This window comes from Sorex araneus, chromosome 1 (genome assembly GCF_027595985.1).
Source record: "Sorex araneus isolate mSorAra2 chromosome 1, mSorAra2.pri, whole genome shotgun sequence".
NCBI lineage: Eukaryota > Metazoa > Chordata > Mammalia > Eulipotyphla > Soricidae > Sorex > Sorex araneus.
Window position 1 is genome coordinate 59,668,827 of NC_073302.1, and position 26,981 is coordinate 59,695,807.

At 37.3% G+C, this 26,981-nt stretch overlaps 1 protein-coding gene across 6 annotated transcripts in view; it reads left to right on the forward strand.

The window, feature by feature from the left end:
• MPDZ (multiple PDZ domain crumbs cell polarity complex component) overlaps positions 1 to 26,755 on the forward strand; it is a 182,100-nt gene extending 155,345 nt beyond the window's left edge. For all 6 annotated transcript variants that reach the window (XM_055133728.1, XM_055133721.1, XM_055133732.1 and 3 more), the window contains 15 exons: positions 1,728 to 1,820; positions 1,903 to 1,977; positions 4,187 to 4,361; positions 7,613 to 7,758; positions 8,736 to 8,819; positions 10,192 to 10,385; positions 11,775 to 11,922; positions 15,161 to 15,247; positions 16,387 to 16,474; positions 17,323 to 17,366; positions 18,555 to 18,677; positions 19,938 to 20,042; positions 21,097 to 21,206; positions 22,643 to 22,766; positions 25,352 to 26,755. In XM_055133728.1, the coding sequence (XP_054989703.1) occupies positions 1,728 to 1,820; positions 1,903 to 1,977; positions 4,187 to 4,361; positions 7,613 to 7,758; positions 8,736 to 8,819; positions 10,192 to 10,385; positions 11,775 to 11,922; positions 15,161 to 15,247; positions 16,387 to 16,474; positions 17,323 to 17,366; positions 18,555 to 18,677; positions 19,938 to 20,042; positions 21,097 to 21,206; positions 22,643 to 22,766; positions 25,352 to 25,498 (1,743 nt within the window). In that variant the 3' untranslated portion in view covers positions 25,499 to 26,755. The remainder of the gene's footprint in view (positions 1 to 1,727; positions 1,821 to 1,902; positions 1,978 to 4,186; positions 4,362 to 7,612; positions 7,759 to 8,735; positions 8,820 to 10,191; positions 10,386 to 11,774; positions 11,923 to 15,160; positions 15,248 to 16,386; positions 16,475 to 17,322; positions 17,367 to 18,554; positions 18,678 to 19,937; positions 20,043 to 21,096; positions 21,207 to 22,642; positions 22,767 to 25,351) is intronic.
• Positions 26,756 to 26,981: the final 226 nt, after the last annotated feature.

The window sequence follows — 26,981 nt, forward strand, 5'->3', positions numbered from 1 at the left end:
ACTGATAATCTGGAGGCCATTGGTAGTAATGCATAGCAATAGAGTCATCAACAATTAATAATATCCCTCAGAAAACACAGTTTTGATAATTTTTAAAAGGTTAATTCAACTTTACCTCCATGTCATGGTGTTGTCCTAGAATTATAATGAAAATCTTGACTCTGATGTATTTATTTTGGAGAAACTATAAAAAGATTCCATTTTCTTTTCAGTTTTTTTTCCTGTTTTATATTATTTTGAGGGAAGCTAGAATGGAAAAAGTTACTAGCTCTAACCAGAATGAAAATGTTTAAAATCCTATTTTAATTTATTAAAGCAAACACTAAAGTTAAAAAGGTAATATTTTTTAACATTTGGTTTCAGAAAAAGAAAACAAAGTAGTTGAAGTTCTCTGGCGTTGGCAGGTTTTCTGTGTAGATCATTTCACGCAGTCAAGAGCATTTCACTCTGCAGCCACACAGTTCCCCATTAAAACAACTCTGGATATTCAGCCCTAAAATGGACATGCAGCAGTAACTGCAGTCTGTCTGCTGAAAGAAGAAAGTAGGGTGGCAGAAAGGCTGAAGGTGTCTGGCGTGGTGATTATTTCTGAGCTATGGGCCAGAAAGAATGAGCAAATCTTGATTGGCTTTGAATGGCATTCAGTTGTAAAGCAAAATCAAATTTACAAATATATGTTGATGGAATAATTAAATGCATTTTGATTTTCTGGGTGTTTTGCTGAAGTTCATATTCTGTGATGATGGGAGTACGTACTAAAGATAATAGAGATCCTTAGACATATGGAAGGAGTGAGAATACTTGAATATTTAATGGGAAGAAAAATTTGAAAGCTTATAAAAATATATATGTAATAGTGAACTTTTTAAAGAGTTCTTTTGGAAGATTTCCATTGTTTTTATTTTTTTTTTTTTAATTTTGGACCACACACAGCTCAGGGGTTACTCCTGTTTCCTACATTCAGGAATTACTCTTGGCAGTGCTTGGGGGACTATATGAAATAGAAACCAAGTCAGCTACAGAAGAGCAAATGCCCTACTTAACTTTGTACTACAGCCGTGGCCCCACTTTAAACACACACACACACACACACACACACACACACACACACACACACAAAAAGAACTAGGCACTGTGTTTCATGCTCACAATGTTCCAAACCTCATCCATAATCAGGATGTCCCCCATTCAACTCTCATCTGTCCTCTATGGCTTGCCCCCATGGCAAGCCCAGTTCTATAGACTAGCTTTGTTGGGTTTTGTTGCCTTTGGTAACAATTCTCTTACTAAGATTCTTTATATACTACCCATGAGAGAGATCATTTGTATCTGTGCTTCTCCATCTAACTGATTTCACTCTAGCATGATACTCTCCATATCCATACACACAGCAGCAAATTACATGGTTTTGCCTTGTCTTATAGCTAAGTAGAATTCCATTGTGTGCATGTACCACAGTTTCTTGTCCAGTCACCTGTTCCGGGACACTTGAGTCATTTCCATATTCTGACTTGTGAATAATGCTTCAAGAAACAGGCATGTGGATGTCTTTTGTGAATAGAGAGACCCTTGGAGTTGATGCAAAAAAGTGGAATTACTAGGTCAAAAAATGTTTACAGTTTCTTTCCATCAGTGAAATGTGACATTCACAAATTATGTATTCATACTCTTTCTTTTTGATAAAATTATTCTCTTTGGAGTTTTCTGAATCTTCTTATATTTTTTAGGATCAAGGGGGTTTGGGCATTGCCATCAGTGAGGAAGATACCATCAATGGAGTCATCGTTAAAAGTCTAACTGAGAATGGTGTAGCAGCCAAGGTGAGGCATCACCTCTGTCACTGTTAGAAACTGGTAGAAGATTTCTTTTAGAATGACTTAGAATCTTCCATCTCCCTTTTAGGATGGACGACTCAAAGTTGGAGATCAGATCTTGGCTGTAGATGATGAAGTTGTTGTTGGCCATCCTGTTGAAAAGGTACTTCCCAAAAGAAAGCAGGTGGTACTGTAAACCTGTCCTTGAGTGTGGCAATGATGATGATGGTGATGACGATGATGATATTTGGGGTGTGTGCATATGTGTATGTTCAGACATAATTAAAGCTATGGAGAATTAGAGAATGAGATATCTTTAAGGAAAAGAAAAAAAGGATTATTTAGAAATTCTTGAATTTTTAACTTCTAGTGTCTTTTAATCATAGCATATTCTGATTTAAATATGTTTAAATATTTAAATAGGTTTAAATATTTCCAGTGTCAGGTTCACTTAGCAAGTTCAGTGTTCACTGGGAAAGTTAGAGGTTTCATTTTGTCATAGGAAAACTTGAGACTGTTTTTTCTTTTTTAATTTTATTGGGCTGGAGCGATAGCACAGAGGGTAGGGCATTTACCTTGCACACAGTTGATCCAGGTTTGATTCCTCCGCCCCTCTTGAGGAGCCCAGCAAGCTACCTAGAGTATCTTGCCCGCATGGCAGAGCCTGGCAAGCTACCTGTGGTGTATTTGATATGCCAAAAACAGTAACAACAAGTTTCACAATGGAGATGTTACTGGTGCCCAGTCGGGCAAATTGATGAATAGTGGGATGACAGTGATACACTGAATTTTATTGAATCACCGAATAAGGCTCATTCAATGTTAAGGTTAAGACCAAAGAAAAATATTTTATATGCACATTTGCTTCCTTAACTATCTTAAATATTCACTATGAATATATATATTAGCACTTAGACATAAAACTATTATTGAGTTAAACACCTGGGTCTGTGGGGTTTTTTTGTTGTGTGCTTTTTCTTTTATTCTATTTTTTCTTTTTGAGCACAGTGCCTCCCAAGCAGTGCCCAGGAGACCTGGGAGTCCTTCTGAGGATCTGGGCCAGCCAGGCTGATGCTTTGGTGCCCAAGAATGTGGGTTGCTTGGACCCTGTGGTGCCAGGGTTTCCTCATACCACCTCGCAGTCTCCAGGGTCACAGACAGTGGTGATGCTTAGGGAACCGTCTGATGCTGGGGATGGACTCTGGCCATGCAAACATGCCCTTTAGTATTTGAGTTTTCTCCTCCATAATAATCACAATGGGGGAAAGAGATAGTACAGCAGGTAAGGCATTTTGCCTTGTGTACCACCTGCCTTGATATGATCCCCAATACTGCATATAGTCCGTCAAGCCCTGCCAGGATTGATTTCTGCATGTTGAGACAGTATTCAGCTCTGAGCACAATCAGATGTGGCCGAAAATAAACAAAACATAAGATCACAACAATTATGGGTATCACTTGATGTCTTTGATGTATGAACACCAAAAAAATATACTTGTTTTATGCTTAGTCTATAAATGTTTCCAATGGTACAACTTGTTATTTGCATTGGTTCTTTTATTGCATACTTTCCTTTATTCAATTTTTAATGTATGTATTGCCATTTTGTTAAAAATGTCTGTGAACAGATGGAATAGAGAAGGGATCACTAAGAAAATGATGGCTGGAGGAACCAGTTGGGATGGGAGATGCATGCCAAAAGTAGATAATGTACCAAATATGATGACCTCTCAGTGTCTGTGTTGCAAACCATAATGCCCAAAAGTAGAGAGAGAGTATAGGGAATATTGTCTGCCATGGAGGCAGGAGGAGGGTGGGTAAGGGTGGTTATACCTGGGATATTGGTAGTGGGGAATGTGCACTGGTGGAGGGATGGGTGTTTGATCATTGTGAGATTGTAACCCAAACATGAAAGCTTGTAACTATATCATGGTGATTCAATAAAATTTAAAAAATTAAAAAATTAAAATAAAAATAAAAATATCTATGTAAGCTGCTTTAGATTCTCTGCAGTATTAGGTATTTCTTAAATACCTCAGGTATTTTAAGGATGTAGAGGTCTGAAGTAATGTACAACATAAGTTAAACATATAAAACTTTTTGATCCCTGTATTTACTAAAATAATAAGATATTCAGAATCATCTTTATGACAGAAATCTTTAGCTGTTGTCCTGAACTATCTCAGGAATTGGGATGAGCTAGAAAGAAACTGGAAAGCTCCTTTCTTGGCCTTTAAAGCCCAATAGGGAAATAATTTGCCTCAGACTTTCCTCTCAACCATAGAGGCAATAAATTGTGAGTATAGTGGTGGTTTATTTAAGTCTATTAATTTGACTTTACATTGTTTTTTCTTATGCCAACACACTACCAGTTTATTAACCTCTTGAAAACAGCAAAGACGACTGTGAAACTGACCATTTGTTGCGAGAATCGGGATTCCCAGACTCTTACACCAGCAACAACTACTGCCACTGGGGAAAAAAGAAGCAGCTCCCAGTCTCCAGGAGTCCCTCCCTCGGGCTCCCCAGAACCAGAGGCTTTCCCAAGTAAGACACCAGAATTTCATGCAGTTCATCTTGCAGACCACTGCTTGTCTAGCAGCCTCTTCCCCTCCTGCAGCTCAGCATTTCACCAAAAGTAAACCTTGCTGAAAGGATACTCTGAGAAAGGGGGTCCCGAAGAGAGGGAGAGGACTGGATGATTACTTAATCTGTGCTGTGAACATTAACTAGCCATAAGCTTTAGAAGACCCCTGAAGCCACTCTGAGTCTCAGTTTCATCATAGCAAAACAAGGGAGTAATTGTCTTTGTTCTCTCAAGAAGTGAATGTCTTGACTCTATGTATCACTGTGATTGTCATCACTGTCATCCTGTTGCTCATCGATTTGCTCAAGCGGGCACCAGTAACGTCTCCATTGTGAGACTTGTTGTTACTGTTTTTGGCATATCGAATACACCGCAGGTAGCTTGCCAGGCTCTGCAGTGCAGGCAAGATACTCTCGCTAGCTTGCTGGGCAAGAGGGGCGGAGGAACCGAACCGAGGTCGGCCACGTGCAAGGCAAACGCCCTACCCACTGTGCTATGGATCCAGCCTGACTCTATGTATAGAATTATAAATTAGGGGCATTTGATACATTATTTACTTATGTATTTATTTGGAGGATTGGCCTCTAAAACAGTATTCAGGGTTCCATGGACCACTCCCAGACAAGTAAGGCAGATAATTCATAGTCCTGGGACCACTAGAGCCACCTGAGTGGTGCTCAGGGGATGCAAGGACTGCACCTAATAGTGCTCTGAGAGCTTCCAGAGTAACCTGTGACAGAGCTGGAAGTCATATAGTCTCAGAAGTTGAATTTGGATCTTTTGCATGCAAGGCATATTTCCTAACCCCCAAACTATGGAGTTATTTTTTTGTTACTGTGCAAAATTTTTAACTTCTGGGGCTGGTGTGATAGTACATCAAGTAGGGCACAACCCTGCCTGTGACCAACATGGATTCTAACCCTGGTACCCCAAGCCCTATGAGGAGTGATCTTTGAGCACAGGATCAGAAGTAGGCCCTGGGCCTACATGTGGCCCAGAATCCTAAATAGATAAATATATAATCTGAAAATTGTATTCTGTAAAGTGGATACCATGATATCATGTTACCAGAGAGATCAATGATGATCAAAATGAAAGTTTTGAAAATGTTAGTCTTGGGGCCTGAAAGATAGTACAGCAGATAAAAAACAGCCTGATGTGGCCCCAAAACAGAACAAAACAAAATTATCCTTTGATTTCTTTGTAATTTATAGATCTGATTTCTGTGGTTTGAGTGTAAAGTATCACTTATCATCCCATTCCTCATCGATTTGTTTGACTGGGCGCCAGTAACGTCTCCACTCATCCCTGTTGAGTGCTAGTGTAGCCCAGTGGCGTTTGCTCGGTCCAGGAGAGCCTCAAACTGTTCATTCAGGGTCTTGATGAAGAAGTCTGACCATCTCATAGGTGATCGGCCACTCGATCTTTTGATGTCTCGTGGAATCCAGTCAGTAACAGCTGTAGTCCAGCGGTTTTCTCTACTTTGAATATAAAGAGGAAAAATTAAATGAACGTATGTGGACAATGAATGTATGTCACATGGTATTTTCATGTATCATTATCGCATTAAAATGTTAATACTATATAATGAGGAAAATTGTGCTTTTAATGCCTTTTTAAAAAATTACACAAATCATTAATAAAGCAATACAACTCATGCATTGTTATATTAAGTCATACTTAATAAATATTTAAATTTACCATTGCAGAAGAAATCTCTTTGACCTCTAAATTTATATTCAGTTCCTTTTTTCACTCCTGTGATTTTTGTTTGTTTTTTAAGTGCACTGAGTATCATGAAGTAAACAAGTGTTGAATTACAGACTTAAATATGCAACACAAGTGCTAACCCTTTGAACCATCTCTGTGGCCCAGTATTTTTTGTTTTGTTTTCCTTCTAATTTTAAGAAAGGAGAAGTTTTAAAATGTTAACAAATTTGGGCAAAGAAACTCTTAAAGTAATGCATGTCCAATGAAAGTGTTCATTCATTTTGAAACACTGGATAATTTACTGAGTGCTAAAAAATTATGGAATTTTTCTTATTTTTAAATTTTTTCTTTATCCTTAAATAGTGTTGTCTAAGAAAATATAAAATGCTAAGGAAACACATAATATAAAATATATCACACCTGTTCTTACAATTTCAGAAACAAGAAAATAATTTGTCTTAGATTTCATAAAAAGAGACCATCTTGTCTAAAGCATAAGCTACACCATAAAGTGTCCTAGTTTCCCCAAAATATACTGTGTGCTGGGTGCTTTTGGGTATATCATAAAACATATGATATAAAAATTATCATAAAACAAGGTGTGAAATTACATTCTCCTTGTTTTCTCATAATCTATTCAATTCTGGGCATATATGCACCTGGATTTAATATCTGTGTTTATAAAACATAGAGTGAGACACAAATAAAGAAATTGCAAACAGGTCTCATTTAACATTCTATACATAAGCTCAGATTTGATTACATAAGATGATTTGATTACATAAGATGAGGTGTCTAGGATAAGAGAAAGAAGAAAAACAAAGACCTGAAAAGCCTTCAAGGGCAAGAACCAGGACCATAAATACCGATGTGTTTGTGATCATTTCTAAATGTTTATGGTCCATGCCACATTCCTTCAATTCTGAGTTTTTTATAAACTGTAATTTCATAAGACGTTTGGCTCAGTGAAATGTAGAATATTAAAGTGAAACCAAAGGTTCAATCCTACTCTCTGTTCTTGTTCAAATATAAAACACCTAGCAATTTTTGGACCGTGGCGGTAACCCAAAAGGCTAGAGTGCCTATCTTATTTGCCATGGCCATGGGTTCAATCTTTGGCACCAGATGGTCTACTGAGCACCAGTAAGTGTGACTGTAGGGATCCCTTGAATTACTAGGAAGACACCCAAACAAAACAAAAAGACAAAGAAATAATCACTGTCACTTAAAAAAAAATACAAAGTAGTATGCAAGATCATTTTAACCAGTAATTTTGTGCCCCTGACAGTTACCCAAAATTAGTAATGGAAATTTAATCATATGTTACTAATTCTTTTTAATATGACTAAAATATTTAAGGTATAGTTCAAGTCTCTTTGTTACCATTCTTAGCCTATTTCTCTACTCTGTTCTCCCAGAAGCACCAGTGTGGTGAATTTGATATCAATGACATGTAATAAAATGTTCCTTATGCTAAATTTTATTTAAAACTTATTTTTAGGTGCAAGCAGGTCATCAACACCAGCAATCTTTGCTTCCGACCCTGCGACTTGTCCCATTATCCCCGGCTGTGAAACAACAATTGAGATTTCCAAAGGGCGAACAGGACTGGGCCTGAGCATTGTTGGGGGATCTGACACGCTGCTGGTGAGAATGGACCCAGAGATGTTACAGATACATGAGAAAACCCACTCACATTTCATGAAGTGAAATAGAATTCCAAAAATGCATGCTTCATTGTTACCTGTTTCTCATCAAAAATTCATTTGAATATTGACATATTTTTCTGGAGACTACTGACCCAATAAGAACCCCTTACACCATGATTGTGACCTTTAGGTCCAAACTACTCCTCTATTAGTTCAACAGTCCTTGCTGTATTTTAATTTTATTTTTAGTGTCTAGATGTTGTTAGATTCAGCCCATATAAAAATGAACCAGAAAAAACTTAATAAGTTGTAGGCAGAATTTCCCACATAGCAAGGAAGTACTTTTCAAACCTAATAATTCCATTTCTGTGTAGTAAATGTGATACATAGCTATCATATACATGCATATATAACATATGTTTTCTACCTTTTAAAAATAATCCCCTATGATTTGAAAGAAGTTTGACACTTTTTGAAAAAATCTTGTTCTACATTTCTTTGAATCCTGATATGTAACACCAGGGGTCATAATCAACCCTCATTAATCTCTAGAAAAGGGCCTTTGACACCATAATGCCAGGGATCATTGGAGGCCTTGTACATACCAGGCAAGTGCTCCACCACCGTACACATGTGACCCCTAAGATCCCCTTCACTGTCACTGTCATCCCGTTGCTCATCGATTTGTTCAAGCAGGCACCAGTAACGTCTCTTATTGAGAGACTTATTGTTACTGTTTTTGGCATATCCAATACACACGGGTAGCTTGCCAGGCTCTGCCGCGTGGGCTTGATACTCTAGCTTGCCAGGCTCTCCGAGAGGGGCGGAGGAATTGAACTCAGGTCAGCCGCGTGAAAGGCGACCGCCAAATCGCTGTGCTATCGCTCCAGTCTAAGATACCCTTATCTTTGAACATTTGTGTTCACCTTCCCTATAAAGAAAAATTGACAATGTATGTTTTGTTTGGACCCTCAGGGTGCCATTATTATCCATGAAGTTTATGAAGAAGGAGCAGCATGTAAAGATGGAAGACTCTGGGCTGGCGATCAGATTTTGGAGGTACAAAATGCTGTGTGCTTTGTTTTGATTTGAGTCACTGTGATTTGTAGTTTTCCAGTAATATCAGTTATGTGTACAACATGCCAAAACCACACTCCCCACCAAAGTGGCTATTTGCCACTGCCAGTGCCTCAGCTTCCCTAATCCTCTTTCCCCTAGTCTCACCGTGATGGTGAGCTCCCGTGCATTGATCAGTTTTTAGATTCTGTTGCCCTTGGTCATTTGCGACCCACTGTCTGTGCTTCTATTTTATAGATCAGCCCTGAGAGAAATCACTGTGCACTTCACTGAGCATATCCTACAATATCAACGTAGAAACAAATTGCATGATTTTATCTTGTTTTATAGCTGAGTAGAATTCCACTGCGTGTATGTGAGTGTGTGTGTGTGTGTGTGTGTGCATTTATACCATAGTTTCTTTATCCAGTGTCTGTTCTTGGACACAGGTTACATGGATAAGTTATTCCTAGATTTTTGGCTAACGTGAATAGTCTGTAATGAGCATCGGAGTGCAAATGTCTTTTCTGAGTACAGTTTTGGAGATCTTGAGGGAGATACCCGAGAGTGGGATTATTAGGTCATATAAAAACCAATAATTAGTTTTAAACAATAACATAATATGAGATTAATACCCAAGGACAGTAGAGACAAGAGTCAGGACTATTGCTCCATGGTTGGTAGCCTGCCTCATGAGCTGGGGGAGAAAGCAGCTGGGATAGAGAAGGGATCACTAAGTCAATGATGGTTGGAGGAATCACTTGGGATGGGAGATAGGCACGGAAAGTGAAGGACCAAACATGATGGCCTCTCAGTATCTGTATTACAAACTATAATGCCCAAAAGGAGAGAGAGAGAGAGAGAGTAAAAGAGAAATTGCCCTAGAGGTAGGGTGAGGATTGGGATTGGGAGCAGAAGGTATTGGGGACATTGGTGGCAAAAAATGTACACCGGTGGAGGGATGGGTGTTCTATTATTGTATGACTGAGATGCAGAAACATGCAACTTTGTAACTCATGGTTACAAAGTTACCATATTTCTATTCAATTAAAAGAATAGAAATAAATTTAAGCAATTTATACTTTTAAAAAATTAAAACATGTCCATGTTGTTTTTCAAATCAGTGAAACCATTTGGGATTACTACCATGAGGCTATGAGGATTCCTTTCTTCCCACATGCATTATTTTAAATCTGTTTCAGATTCACTAATTTGAGGATGTAGTGTGTCTGATCTTTACAACTAATAAGAAAAGGGCTACTTTATGGAAGTTGATCTTTATTTATTTTTTTTCCTCTCTCTGTTCCATTTCTTCTCCCCTTTTCTTCACTTTAACTATCCAAATTCCTCACTGTCATGTTATGTTGCTCTATAGGTAAACGGAATTGACTTGAGAAAGGCAACACATGATGAAGCCATTAATGTCCTGAGGCAGACACCGCAGAGAGTGCGACTCACACTCTACAGAGATGAGACTCCTTACAAAGAGGAGGACGTGTGCGATACCCTCACTGTCGAGCTGCAGAAGAAGCCAGGAAAAGGCCTGGGATTAAGTATTGTTGGTAAAAGGTAGGACTGCAAACGGCCTTCTAGAAAAAAATTGAATTTGAATTCCAAAGAACACTAGCAAGAGTAGGATCTTCATTAATTACTAGTGTGTATAGGTAATTATTACATCAACAACATTGAACTTTAAAAAGCAGTATGGATGGGTGGCAGGGGCTCTTTTGAAATCACAAGTCAAAAATCATTTGACAATTTTTGAATATCAGTTAGGTACAGGGGAGTGGTGGAAAATAGGACACACTGCCTAGTATCAAGAACTGCAGTTTTGTAAATGAAAGTTAAATGTGTCCTTGAAAACAAAGGGATCCATTGATGAGTGACAGTGTGTTGTGTGGAGGAGCCATGGAAACAGAAGTGAACCCTTCACCATATTCAAGGGAAGTTGACTAGAGGGACTTCACACAGAGAAAAGAGGTGCAGAACTGAAGCTAAAAGTGATTAATGATAGTTGATCTGTTAAAAGGCTGTAGAGCATGTTCTCAGGAAAAGGATCTGCGTACTGAGAGCATGCCTGAGGGAACAGAAAGCATAGGGATTAACTGTTGAAGGTGCCTGTGTACAGCACTTAATCTATTTAAATAGTTATATTCAGGTAATCTTAATCGTATATAAAATAGTAAATTGAAGCTCCTTTAAAGATGAAGAAATCGGTGGTCAGAGAGTGAAATGACTCATTCCGTTTATTGGCCCCGAGAACAAGTACTAGAGCTTTCACTAAGTTTGTGCACAGAGTTATCAATAAGATGTTGTTAGTTACTTATAGTTTATGAATAAAAGGTTGGAATAAGATTATATCCATTTATTTCTCATAAATCTCTCTTTGAAAGATTGACCTGTAATAATTCAAAGTTAAAGACATCACAGAAATAAATTTAAATAAACTTAAATAATTAAGTTACAATATTTCAAGTATAATTTATGTCATTATTTACCTTTATGGTGCATAAAATGAAAATGAAAATAATAGTCACTGGAGCCAGAGAGAAAGTATGGAGGTTGAGGTGCTTGCCTTGTATTCATCATCCCACTTAGATCCCTGGCACCATAACTGGATTGTAAGCATCTCTAGGAGTGATCCCTGAGCAGACAGAGGAGGGAGGGGTGGCAAAAAGAAAAAAACCAGATATTTCTACTGGCAGTATATACCTATTGAAATATTTATATATTTATTTGATATGTTCTGGGGAGGGCAGAGAGACAGCACAGTGGGTTAGTCACTTGCCTTATCATCATTTGCTGATTCAGGTTCAGTTCCCAGCACCGCACATGGTCTTCTAATATTGCTGAAGACAATAACACACTCAATAAAGCTTAAAAAACAGTTTGCCCTTTATTAAACACTATGTGATAACTGAGAAAATAATAATTCTAAACTTCAAAATTCTATTCCAGAAGTGACACTGGAGTATTTGTGTCAGACATTGTCAAAGGAGGAATAGCAGATACTGACGGAAGGCTGATGCAAGGAGACCAGATATTAATGGTGAATGGAGAAAACGTCCGAAATGCCACCCAGGAAGCTGTGGCTGCTTTGCTAAAGGTAAAATTTCAAATGCCCAAAATCATATTACATGATCATGTAGAAGGAATGTAACATTGATCTCATTCTCACTCTTTGAAACTTGAGGGAGAAATAAAGAAAGTGGGATGGGGGCAGGGGAAGGATATACAGTGCACCTCTGTAGATCGTGCTCTGTTGAGATCCTGTTCGTTTCTACTCCTTAATCCACTTCTGGACAAGCTAGGTGGGGTGACTTAATGTTTCTCCAGAAATGGACAATGTAAGAGAAACATTTTGACCATTTTTTCACTTGACACTGCTCAGGACTACTTATGGCACTGTGCTCAAGGGTGACCCAGGTCAGTGCTCAGATACGTTCGGCTAGGAATTCCAATCAGGGTTGATCATATGCAGGGCAAGTTCCCGAGCCCCTGTACTAATTCTCCAACAGTATATTTTCCCCTTTTTGAACCACTAAAGAGAATTGTTGATCCAAATAGTCTGATTGAAAACTGTTGAGCTGCTTCAAAGTTTACCATTTAAAATCAAAGGGAATGGATCGTCCTTATGAAATTAAATAATTTGATACAAATTTTCCTGTCAGTAGCTCCATGAGGAATTATTTTAAAACTTATATAATGCCCTCATCCCTGGTTATCATTCTAGCTCTAAGCTCATTTTATATTATGAGAGTTGTTTCCCCAATGAAAAATTATTCTCTGTTGGAAAGACAGAACCATTTTTTATTTTTTAAATAAATTGTAAAATATAAAATATTTCCTTAAAAGTTAAACTCTTGCCCAGAGGGTTTCATTTGATAGGTCTGCTGTGATTCTAAGAGATATCCTTTCTGTGTCATTTCTTTCTTTGATCTTGCTGCTTTCAGTATTGTATTTCTATCTATGGAGTTCATCATTCTGATTAGGATATGTCTTAGTCTTTTTATTACAGTCTCTTTTAGCTGGTACCCTTCATGCTTCTTGGACCAGGATTCTTGCGTTCTTCAGCTTTGGGGAATTCTTTTGCAATATTGTCTTTAACTGTAACTGTCTCATTGGGGTTGCCTCCTTCTGGGACTCCAGTGATTCTTGTGTTGTTTTTCTTGAATCCATCTTACAGTTCTCTGCTCTGGCCTTGAATTATTTTCTCCATCTTTTGCTGTACCCTGGAGGTTTTCTGTGTCTCATACTCAACCTCATTGATTTTGTTTTCAGCTGTTGTTACTCTACTGTTAAGGGCCATTAACAAAAAAACCTATGGAGTTTTTTATTTCATCTACTGAATTTTTAATTAATGCCATTTCTGTTTGTAATTTTCTTATTTCTGCTCTCATTTACTCCTGTATTTTATTGGCTTTCTGTTCCACTGTTTCATGTCTTCCAGTTCAATTATTATTTAAAAATGAGTTTGAGAGTATATATGAGTCTTAAAAATTATATAAATTTTCTATTTTAGCTATTATGCTTCTTTCTTTGCTTTGATTTTATAATTTATTTGAATACCTTGCATAGGACCAGAGAGGTAGCTCAATGGAGTGGAGTGAATACTTTGCGTGAGGACGCCCAGGTTTGATTGCCATCCTAGCATGGTGTGGTTCACTGAGCACCACCAGGTGTGGTTCCAAAATAAATAATCATCCTTTCACAAATAATCCTCTACCCTCAAAAGCATATGTGCCTATGTTCATGGCAATGTTAATTATTATAAGAGAAAACTTAAGCTGGAGAGGATCAGAGGTTAAGGCATTTGTCTTTAGTGCAGTTGATCTTGATTCAGTCCCCAGCACCGTTTGTGGTTCCCCTGAGTACTGCTAGAAGTTGTCTTTGAGCACTAAGCACTTATCTGGGTATAGTCCAAAAATGAGAGAGAGACAGAGACAGAGAGAGACAGAGAAAGAGAGAGACAGAGTTTAAAAGTTGACAGGATATATGCTTTAGTATATATAGCAAAGATACATTTCATATGTTTAAAATGATGTTCATGAAATTGTTATCAACATGGAAGAACATATATAATAGTATATTTTAAGAGTATCATTTATCATGTAGGGATATAACTATGAAAAACAAAATGTTATGATATTTTTAATTAACAAACATTGAGCTAATTACACGAGTTACAAAGTTCTTTTTTCTAATTTTCAAGATTTTTTTTGATGAGCATAAATAGCCTTATAATAGAAAAATTATCTTAAAAAATTTTAATAGTAACAGTGCCCTTGAGTTTTAAAATACACATGCTGAGGGTAGATGAAAGAGTTTTAACTTTACATAATATATAATTACAGTATAGAACTTGTTGAATTCTGCAGTTACATAATAACCTGGAAATACAGATAGGTTCCTGAAATATTTGATAAAAAATATCCCCCCTCTGAAACAACAACAGCAAAAAAACAGCTTAATGAATAATTATGTCAGGTTTTGACCTTTCAGAGCTTGCTCTGTGATCAGTGTATTCAAGAGTAACACATCCCTCATTATCCCGTCAGAAGTATATAATGATACCAGTAGCTAATATTTACCTTATGCTGGACACTGTCAGAAACATTGTATGAGGATTGTTTTATCAGAATGGCTTTTGGTGGTCTCCATTTTAATATTGCCGAGCAAAAGATTTAACGAGAGATGTGTATGAGCTCACACAGTAACCACATCATCTACCTTTAAACCAGTGTATCTCACTTCAAAAGCAAGTATCTCAACCACCTCATTGTGCTTTATCCACAACAGACTATATAAGCATTTCTTGCATGCCTATGGTTGTTTTTAAAGGGCCACAGAGAAGTTGTCTCTAATTCTTATTTTGTACTAATGGCAGTGTGATTTATGTAAATATGTGTCAACAGGTCTATTCAGGTATAGTGTAGCAATAGAGTTTGCCCAATTATCTGAGAACCTCTGCCATTAAGGGGAAAATAAGCTGTAGTGGTGATTTTATTGTTTTTGTTTTTCAAAGTTGAGTTCCTTAGTTCATTTGACTTTCCTAACTCAACACGTTCCGTGAGAGAATTGCTTAATTCTTAATTTCTCTTTACCTTGGTGAAAACAATCTTGATATACATCACAAGATAATAAGACACTTGGTGTTGCTGTTGTTCCCTGTTGATATTTTTATTATCTATAACGTTTCATAAAAGTCTCCTGGGAAATAGTCTTGTCTGTAGAATTTTTTAAAACAGATATGGTTTTGAGAACTCACTTCTGAAGAATAAAGTGAATTCCTAGAAAAATGTTTAGAGCACTTTCTTTAATCATTCTAAAAACTGCTGTCCTAGTGTTCCCTCGGCACTGTAACTTTGGAAGTTGGAAGAATCAAAGCTGGTCCATTCCACTCCGAGAGGAGGCCTTCTCAAAGCAGCCAGGTGGGTAGCAGAGGAACTCCTCTGGGTGGTACAGTCCCTGAGCCAAAAGGGTATTCAGTGAGGCTTCAATTGTGGGTCTGTCAGAGGTCCTGTACAGGGAACTGAAGGCCTGGCAGGGAACTGAAGCATAGACTCCGAGGTAGGGAAAACAGGTAAATAGAATATTGACATAAGTGATTTGTAAATCTATAGCACTGTAGCACTGTTATCCCGTTGTTCATCGATTCGGTTGAGCGGGCACCAGTAACGTCTCCATTGTGAGACTTGTTACTGTTTTTAGCATATCGAATACGCCATCGGGAGCTTGCCAGGCTCTGCCGTGCAAGCGGGATACTCTCGGTAGCTTGCTGGGCTCTCCAAGAGGGACGGAGGAATTGAACCCGGGTCCGCCACATTCAAGGCAACACCCTAGCCGCTGTGCTATCGCTCCAGCCCAATTTGTAAATCATTGTTAGGAATTAATTTAGACATGGTTTTCTGTCCGTCCTTTTTCATAAACTCATAAGTCAATTAATATATTTAAAACCTACATAAGCAGCATTGATTTTATAACAAATATTTATCAACCAGTATCCAGCTGAAAAAAACGAACAAACAAACAAGATTCCTTGTGGATGAACTATATATCCTCACCACCTTGAGTAAAAGTGTGATTTATATATTTTTAGTTTCTTGGTGAGATCCTCTTCTCTGTCTTCTCGTGCTCATTTTCATCAGCCTTCTTCAAGTCCTTTACTGAGCCTTTGGTGGCTTTCATTAGTTTCCCATTAGGAGTCCTAATTCTGCAGCTTCCAAATCTCAGTCTATGTACGGCATCAGTTAAAATTTAGAGAGAATAGCTTAGTGAGATATGAAAAGCCACTAAAATTTTAGGTAGTTTGGAATCAGTTTCATCATTCTCTTCATTTTAACTTTCATAAATCATTAGGCAACTCCCTTCAAAAGAAAATTGCTAATAGCTGATTAAATTGTCCTTCAAATTATCAAATGCCACTGTTCTATAACAGATATTTCTCTCTTTAGCATCATTACAGGAATTAAAATATCACATGATTCAATTATGGTCTAATTTAATTTCTAAAAATAAGAGGTTATTGTTGCTTCCAGAATTTTGTGAAATGATTGTAATGTGTTTGTAGATGAGTGAAGGCAGCCTGTCATCATTCACTTTTCCACTCTCTGGATCCAGTACATCTGAGTCACTGGAAAGTAGCTCGAAGAATGCATGTAAGATCGGTTTGTTATATTAAGCATAATTTACTATCTTGACTTTTGTCATCAACACTGATTTTTACTTGTTAAAATTTACCTGTAAGCTGTTTTTTTTTTTCACCAAATCGTCCTATATCCCATTGTATGGGAAAATTATGTAGGCAAAAATTTTGAATAAAATGAGTGTGTGCTTATAGCAGCCTTTCCCGTTTTATTTTTATTTTCTTTCTCTGTTTAATGTAACAGTAATAAATCAGAAAATGCCATTAAGTGAAGCCTTCTTTTTCCATGAACATTGCAGAAATTTTGATTGAGAAAATTAATATGATCCTCCTGTGTTTTAATTACATAAAATCAAGATGCAGAGTGCTTTTTGGCTTGGAGCATTGGTTGAAAGTTGTTCAAATTGAGGAAACTAACCATATGGCAGGCTCTGTTTGCAATGTGACTAATATTCGAGAAATTTAGGCACGTAAGTCCATGGATTCTTTTTAATGCATCCATGACTTTATTCCTTTCAGCTGTGCACATGTGTCTTTCTCTCCAAAGCACATTCTGTTCTTGACTCATTCAAAGTAGATTATGCAGTTATATAATCAATGTTTGTAATGAGAAAAGAGAAATGGGATGTTGTGTGCATTTTTCCAACTAGAGCAGTAATAAGTTCCTTTGAAAGAAAGATTCAATCTCATGCACTACTAACTTGAGCATCCCTCTTAAAAACTGAAACAGGAGAACAAAACAAAGAAAGGAAGAAAACAGGGTATCATATTTAATCCCATCCTCTTAGGGCGCTGACTAAAATTTAAATGTTCCTAAAAACTCTTTAATAACTCTATTTTTCATCTTTTTCACCTTTACAGTGGCATCTGAAATACAGGGATTAAGAACAGTTGAAATAAAAAAGGTAACTGAAGCGAGAGAAGATGATAAAAACTTTGTTAATTTAAGATGCATCTACATATGAATTTTCCTATTGTTTAGCTGCCTCATAGTATCATCATAAAAACGTTTAATATGTACAGTAAAAATAGCACAGTGCAATTCTTGTTGAAATTGCTGGTCATAGTCCTTGTTAAAAAAAATTGTTAGGCCAGATCGTACCTCACAGGAAGGCTAAGTTTGATACCTGGCACCTCATGGTTACTTGAGAACCACTGGGACTTGGGCTGGAGCAATAGCATAGCGGGTAGGGTGTTTGCCTTGCACGCGGCCGACCCAGGTTCAATTCCCAGCATCCCATATGGTCCCCGAGCACTGCCAGGAGTAATTCCTGAGTGCAGAGCCAGGAGTAAACCCTGAACATCACCAGGTGTGACCCAAAAAGTAAAAAAAAACGAACCACTGGGACTCACCCAAGAGCTCTGAGCCAAAATTAAATCCCAGACACCACTGTGTGTGGTGTGGTCCCAAAACAAAGACAACAATAGCAAATGTTATTTGAATATTCTGAGTTGTCAAAAATGGCATCAATGTAACCCTGTTCAGAATAATACCTGATGTCTCACTTACAGTGCTAGGAAAGACTTTGCCTTCAACAGATAGCTCCTAGTTTCCTGGAAGAGATTTCTCCAACAGCTTGCTCTTTATAGGAGAGGAAATAAAAACAACTGTAGTTTAATAGGCTTTTTGCTACGTCCTGAATTCCCCTGTAGACATTTCATGCTATCGCTCTGCATTTTAATATTCACCACAGTCCTTTGTGAGAGGACTTTATTTATATTTATCATTCAAGATCTAGAGATTGAGAGGCATGCATTAATTCTAGGTTTGTGGGATTTTAAAAATGGGTTTCTGGCTTTGCACACAGATCTGATTCCAAACTGTGTGGCCTTTTCACTTAATGAGTTTACCTGCTTCTCATTAGTCATACAACATGAATTTCATTGAGTGTATTTTACTTCCTAAACAGATGCTTATTTTTTCTGTCATGTTAAAGATACGTGTCAAAATAATGCCGTTTTCTGAAGCCTCATTTTCCCACCACCATACCTATAAAAATTACCAGAGTTATTCATGGAATCTTATGCCAAAGAAAACAAATACCAATTGAAAATATCAGTTTGACTAAAATATTCAATATCTTTCATGGCAGGGGTCCACAGATTCACTGGGAATCAGCATTGCTGGAGGAGTGGGAAGCCCGCTGGGTGATGTTCCTATATTTATTGCAATGATGCACCCTAACGGTGTTGCAGCTCAAACACAGAAACTCAGAGTAAGTTTTGCTAATCGTCCTGATAGCCCTAGCAGCCCTACATATCTAGCAACAGTTTTACATGCCATTGAATCTGGCCACCCGTTTTTCTTAATATTGTCTGCTTGTTTGTGCCTCTGTCAGAAAATTCAATCAAAGCATTGATTTGTTATGAATGCAAGATGAAGAAAACGTAGAAGGAAATTGGCTGTTGTATGAAAAATTGCACTTGAGTGAATGGCAAGATTTGCAGTTGTTCCTTGTTTTAATTTTTTATGACCTTGAAACTCAGTGATTGCAGTTACAAATTGTTTTCATACAGTAGTATGAAGTGACATGCGTCCCTTGCATATTTCATTGTGTAGGCATCAATTTACCTTCATTAAATTAAAGGCTTATTGGATTATCAATTTCTGCAAAAATTAATATAAATATGATATTCAGTGTTATCAAACTGTACAAAACTTACTTGAAAGTTGAGGAAATAGCCAAACATCCAAACGTTGAATGCTTTGATGGAATTTATGCTATCTAGTACTGATATCCTGTGAATATGCCACTGAGATCTCTGTAAAGGAAAATCTGGATGACCTCATGAATTGAATGGAGTCAGAAAACAGAACCACCTCTTAGCTAAATGGTCTCTTAGTTAATAGATGTCAGGAATATTTTAATTCCCACTGATATCTAAGTCAGTATTGCCTAACACTTAAAAATTAATTGTTTCATATAACACAAGGGTCAGACTTTCTTTTCTGTGAAGGACCAAATATTGAATATTTTAGACTTTGTGGGACATATGGGTCTCTGTTGTAACTCGTCAGCTCTGCCCTGTGGAAGCCGCCAAATAAGCATGGCTGTCTTCCAACGAAACTCTATTAACCAAAACAAGCAGTGGGCCAGACTTGGCCTTGCCAACCCTTGTATTAGAGTCGATTCTAATGTGTATAATAAAAATTTCCAGAGAAATTTTGGTTTCCAAATGATATTAAAATTTTATTCTTTTAATAGGAAGCAGTTTCTTATGAAAGAGCAAAGAAGAGCTTGACTCCCTGCTTGCCACCCCCCTGGTCTCCCTACAGATAATAGAAAGCCACTGCAGAGGCATCAATCACCACTTCTTTTGTGTGGTTACTGGTTTGGGGTGTTAGTGGTTTCATTGGTTATAGTACAGTTCCTGAGAGCAGTGTATGTGTGGGATGGAAAGTAGAGAAGAAAATGATGATGTGGTTGGTGTCCCACTCTTCATGGTCACTGACTGTTATTTTGTCTGCCTTGAAGGTTGGAGATAGAATTGTCACTATCTGTGGCACATCCACTGAGGGAATGACTCACACCCAAGCAGTTAACTTACTGAAAAGTGCCTCTGGCATCATTGAAATGCAGGTAAGATTTTTTTTCCCAAAGCACTATTCAGAATAAGGGAAGCTTGAAGACATATAAGCATTGATAGTAAAGTGATAAATGTGATTAAATCTCCTGTTGTTATTATTATTTACCTTTATTCCAAATAACTATATTTGAGAGTCCTTCCAAGAAAGCTTATAAGAAAGATTTTTCTGTCATATTTTGTCCTGATGTGTGTGGGACCCAGGGCTGAGATACCCAAGCCTGCTCGGATCAGGACTGGGCCTCGTCGACCCAGACCCCCCATTTTCCAGTAGATTGGCAGCCACACCCTAAGACTGTTTAAAAAAGTAAATCAAGTCCCAAATAAAGTAACAATGGTGGGTCTCATTCCCCTTACCCTGAAAGAGCCTGCAATGCATCACTGCTGGGAAGAGCGAGTAAAGAGAGGCTGCTAAAATCTCAGGACTAGGACGAATGGAAACGTTACTGGTGCCCACTCGAGAAAATTGATGATCAACGGCATGACAGTGACAGTGATTTTGTCCTGATGCCTTTGTTATTTTGTACTTTATGAGGAAAGCACAGGGTCCAGAGTGATCATACCAATGGTGGTGGACTTGCCTTGCAAACACTGACCCTGGTTTGATCCCCAGTAATAAATGGTACATCAAGCACTGCCATGTGTGATCCCTGAGTGCAGAGCCAAGAGTAAGCCCTGAGCACTGTGGGTGTGGATCAAAGAAGCAAAAGAAAAAATTAAAAACAGGAATAAGCACAAGTTTTCAATAGCAACTGTTAATTGCCAGCATTGTAAGTGTGATTACCTTGTATGCTAAATATCTTTAAAAAGTAACAATTGAATATTGAAGCGATATTTGAAAAACCTTAAGGGAAATCTGTGCAATTGAGAAGGAAGAATCTTTTTTCTGTTAGTCTCTGGACCTTATGGAATTTTTTTTTTCTGCGAATTGCGTTAACAGAAATCATTAAGTTAGATAATAAAATAGCTAGCTTACATGCTGTTCGTAAAGAATTACTAAAGTCTAACTACATGATCATGTATTTTCTTTTGTATTTTTCTTATGTACAGGTGGTTGCTGGGGGAGACGTGAGCGTGGTCACAGGCCAGCAGGAGCCTGTCAGTTCTAGTCTTTCTTTCACGGGGCTGACATCAAGCAGTATATTTCAGGATGACTTAGGGTAAATTAACACATTAAGCTTCTTACATCCCTAGCACTTACATGAATGTGAATTTACAAATGAAGTATATCAAGCTAGTGTTTGTTTGAGGGGCCACACCTGGCAGTGCTCAGACTTTACTACTGGTTCTTCACTCAGGAAGTGTTCCTGGCAGGGCGCAGGGGATTAAACCTGGGTTAGCCGTGTGCCTGGCTAGCTCCAGACCCACTTCTACTATCTCTCTGGCCCCCAAAAAACTAGTGTTCTAAACTGCTCAAAGATTGTAGTGTGGGTTTGGGGGTTGGTTTATTTCATGTGAATAGACGGATTGACATGCATACACTGCCTTCCATACTTTTATGCCTTAAGGTTTTTGGGGTTTTTGTTTTATTGGGTTTGGGTGGGTTTTCTTTTTTTTTCGGGGGTGGGGGGAGTGTTTGGTTGGTTGGTTGTTTTGTGATGAGAGTTTAGTTTATGATGTAATGACCTGTGTGACAAGGAGCAAGTGTGGTCTGATCTTTGAAAAATTCAGCATTTCCTACACAGTATCCGTTTGATATGAGAAAAACCAAGTGGTTTAACTTTGGAGTAATAAAACATGGAAAATGGGGAGGGGAGAAGAAAGGTGGTATGTTTAAAGTTTAAAATAGTTTGATATGTCGTTTCACACTGCTTATATATAACATTGTGATTTTTCTTTCTGAACTTGGAAACACTGATGTTTCTGATTTATTTCATGGTTGTCCTGACTTTTCAGCCTCTTAAGATTTTTATCTATTTTTTTCTCCCTGGGAGCAAACCCAGGGCCTCACACACATTCAAGGCGAGTGTTTAAATGCTGAGCTCCATCTCGTAGCCAGCTCTACTCCCATTCTTCTCACTTTATTTTATATTTTAATTTTTTTTTTGGCGGGGGCACACTTATAGGTGCTCATGGGCTACTTCCAGTTTTGTTTTGTTTTGTTTCGTTGCTATGGGGACAAAACGTTGTGCTCAGGGGCCCTTACAGTGTTGGGTGTTGAACCCAGGACTCTAGCATGTAACTCATACTGTTCAACCCATTAAACTATCTCTCTAGCCCAGTCTTCTCATTTTAAACTAAAAAAAGAATTGACTTCTATGCAGTGAGAACTTGCCATTAATATGTTAGTTTAAGGAAACTGAGTTTCAGAATTAGGATTGTAAGTAGGATTCTATTAGGTTATATAAATTTAAAATACTGAGTACAGCATGCACTGCCAATTTAAGCATCCCCAAAATACCCATAATATACTCTCTGTCCATAACACAGAGAATTGAAGTGTAGATTTCAGATCATTGGTACTTTATAAATTAATAGATGCATACAAACACACACACACAAACACACACACACACTCCACACACACTAACACTCATGGTTTTTGTTTGTTTGTTTTTTGTCTAAAATCTCTTTATTTTCCTTTCCTTCACTCCAGACCCCCTCAGTGTAAGTCCATTACATTAGACCGAGGACCAGAAGGCTTAGGCTTCAGTATAGTTGGAGGATATGGCAGCCCTCATGGAGATTTACCCATTTATGTGAAAACAGTGTTTGCAAAGGTAAGCTTGCAAATTTCCACTACTCTCCTCCCTGCTAAACATCCCTTACTAACGGTCAGCAACAGGTTTATTAGTTTATGGCCTAAGGTGGTACCAAATGGTCAGCAATTTTTCATTTTCTTCTTGAATTACAAATGGAAGGGTCATTAAATATTTTTGTTCAGTGAGAAGCTTAGTTGTATTTAAAGGAAAATAGGCTCAAGTTGAAATTCTCTGGATACTCATGATAATATGTGTGTGTGCATGTGTGTATGTATACTGCACTGCACTATAGCACTGTCATCCCATTGTTCATTGATTTTTGCTCAATCGGGCACCAGTAATGTCTCCATTGTGAGACTTGTTACTGTTGTTACTGTTACATATCAAATACGCCACAGTACCTTGCCAGGCTCTCCCAGAGGGATGGAGGAATCAAACCCAGGTCAGCCGCATGCAAGGCAAACGCCCTACCCACTGTGCTATCGATCCAGCCTGTATGTATAGCACTGTAGCACTGTCGTCCCATTGTTCATTGATTTGCTCAAGCGGGCACCAGTAACATCTCCATTGTGAGACTTGTTGTTACTGATTTTCACATATTGAATGGTAACTTGCCAGGCTCTACCATGCGGGCAGGATACTCTCAGTAGCTTGCCTGGCTCTCCAAGAGGGACAGAGGAATCAAACCTAGGTCAGTCCTGTGCAAGGCAAAAGCCCTACCAGCTGTGCTATAGCTCTAGTCCAAATATTTATGTATGTATAAATATTAGTGAACTTTAGAGAGTGAGGTCTATTTTTCCCTTGAAAACACATGGCATATGATAGAATCATTTGAAAATTGGATATTTTAAATGTGCTTGTTACAGGGCTCTATAATTTCTTTAATTTTTTCTTGCTGTGAAGTATTAAATAAACACAAAAAAGGAAGTAAAAATGCTTGTACACATTAATTATTAGAAAATTTATTCTGCAAGTTTAATTTTACTTAAATGAAATAGAAATAATTCACTACTAAATCATGAAGAATATCCAGCAGCCCTATTACCTACAATAAAGGATAATCTTGAAATCAAGGGATTCCAGTAAAAAAAAAATTATATGTACTTATAATAATATAATAATATGTTCTACCTTAAGAATGTTTAGCATAATAAAGTTATTGCAACATTGGTATAACCATTAAAATTTTAAACCCATATAATTATTGTTAATCCATTGTAGGTACAAAATTAGACATAATTTCCTACAGATAAAAATCCAAAATCTCAAAATTTTACAATGCATAGGAACAGTACTTAAATAAAATCTTTTAAAAGATTTGATACAGAAGTTTATGATTAGGTTTGTGCCCTTTTAAATTACCCAGCTGTGGAAGTTTCCATTATTTCAAAAATAATGATTATTTTAGACAGTTTAAAATGCTGTATTGAGAGCAATTGAGCTATAGGCTTAATTTATGAGATTTCTTTAAGCCATTGGTACGTCCAAAAATATAAACAGCATTTGCAGTAACTAGAAGAGTCATGCAGTCCTTTTTCACAGCCTAGAAACAATTTATTTAAGGCATGCTAGTTAGAACATATTTTAAGGATGCCATCATTATGGATTCCTCATTAACTTTTTCATATTTTTAATCCCATGTTTAATTGCATAATTGGCTACTCTAAACATGACTTAATATAGGGTCCTTTTTCAGACAACAGTGCCGTGTCTGTTTAATCTTCATCTCTTAGAACCCATAAGGAATCAGAAGACTCCCATCTACCCTTGGGAAATAAAGCACCCGGCATCTTGAAATGCCATTTTACATCTACAGGATGAATTGGAGTTAGCACTGGCAGAATTTGTGCCTTGTTCTTATCCTTGAACTTTTTTTTTTTTTTTTAATTTTTTATTGTGGAAAGTTACAAAGTTACAAAGTTTTCAGGTTTAAATCTCAGTTATACAATGCTCGAATACCCATCCCTTCACCAGTGCTCATATTCCACCACCAAGAATCCCAGTATAGCTCCACCCCGCCCCCTCACACCCCAAACACCCCCACGCCCCTAGCCCCCCCACCCTAAGCCCCCCCCCGCCTGTGTAACTAATAAATTTCACTTTACTTTCACTTTGATATATCCTTGAACTTTTAAGCTTCTTCAAATCTCCGAGTTTCTAGCTCTCATGCCCTTGTCTTGAAAAACTGCTTTTGTTCCTGCCTAATCCTTATCTTTTTTCCCCTGCATATATTTCTTAATAATAATAATTTAAAAAAACTTTGGATACTCTGAAATCATTCCTACTAGGCAAATTCCCAAATATTCTTTATTAATTTGAATGTCCACCAACTGCTGTGCCGAACAGTCAAAAAACCATCCAGCTAATCTATTGACTCTTAAAGCCTCTCTCAAATTGGAATAGCAATGCTAAAGCCATTTAGGAGAAAGGCCTCCTTTGTGTATGTTCATCATTGCTTAATGGCTGTTGAGTACCCGTGGAGCATTGAGAGCAATGTGTGTGTACATGCAGAGCAATTTACATTCTTGTTTAGATCTTTTTTCTGTTGTGTAGCTGCAAGGCAGCATTTTTTGCAAAGTAACAAGCCTACTTTATAATTGCAGGGAGCAGCTTCTGAAGATGGGCGTCTCAAAAGGGGTGATCAGATCATTGCTGTCAATGGACAGAGTCTAGAAGGGGTGACCCATGAAGAAGCTGTTGCCATCCTTAAGCGGACAAAAGGCACTGTCACTCTGATGGTTCTCTCCTGATTTTGTTGCCACAATTGAGCCAGCTCAACGCCTCACTCAAATCCCTGTGAAAAGACAATGCAACTGTTTTTGTGGATGGCTTTTCCCATGCTGCCTCTAATGGAGCTTTTCAAACCTAAGGAGGGGGAAAATCCCTTAATTTTGTTTGTTTTTATCATCTAGAAATTATTTTATTTTACTAAAAATTTAGCAGTTTTTCCTTTTACCTTGCTTTTCAATTAACTTAAAGAGGACTATTTGCATAAGTAAATCCAGTTTTTCTTTTAAAGAAATTTGATATTTTGTAGTTACCACGACCAAAGCTATATACTTAGCTTAACTGGATAGTAGAGAGAGGAAAATAATTCCAAACAACCAAAGATAAATGGTTTTCTGAAATAAAGACCATTTATGAGATATGAGAATATAAAATAAAGAAGAAAACTTTGATTTGTATAGTAATGTGTCAGTTTTGTCGATTGAACACCTCTCTCTAGTTTTAACTAAAAAAAAACTTCCTACTAGATGTTTAAATCTACATAATATTTAAAGATTTTAGATACTATAAGAAACATGCCTTTGATATACACATGTATTTTACTCTTAAAATGTATTCTTAAGATTGAGTAAATGGAAAATATATGAAACTATGTCTTAACATCATCAAGGTATCTTTTAATGAATTTGTTTTATTTTTGTTTCATTTTTTAACTTGTTTTCTTTTTGACCTGTGGTACAATAATTTCATGTTTTAATAAGTGGTGATGTATTAACTGTGCTTTCTCTAAAAAAGCAACTGTGTTTACCTAGAGGAACACAGAAGATTCTCAGAATCTTGAGACCTGGTTGTAACTGATGCAGTACAAAAAATGTGGTAGTGTACTGTGCAACTGGTTTTCAATTTGTATTAATCTTAATGACAGGGGAAAAAAACAATGTGTTAGTAATTATTTGGTTGTGTGCCATTAGTAAATTGATAGAAAATTAAGGGGATTAACATAACTTTGTTTCATTGCCTTATATTAGCATCTTATAATACAATAGTTTAAGACTAGGGGAAACAGATGGAGCTGTTTATTGAGACAACTGGTGAGGAATTATCATGTGTTCATTCCCATTTTAGAGCGTGAAACTCCTACATTAGAATATATAAAGTCACTTTAAATATTATCTATATTTGTAACAGAAGTAGTGTACAGATATTTTATTACAGCACTTTTGTGTAAATGCAGAATTGAAGTGAATAAATAAGACGTTTCATGGTGCACAAATAAAGGAGCAGGCATTTTTGTTTGTTCTTTTTACTGGGGAAAAGCTTTTTTATATTGTTCAAGATTCACAATTTATGATGGGTTTTTATCATGTGTAACCGAGCATATGGTGCCCATGGTTACAATTAGAGAAACTTTGGGCAACACGATTATGAAAATCTATGTTTTTAAGGCCAAAAATTTTACTAATTCTAATGATGTGTAGATACTTCATCAACCAGAGGAAAATACAC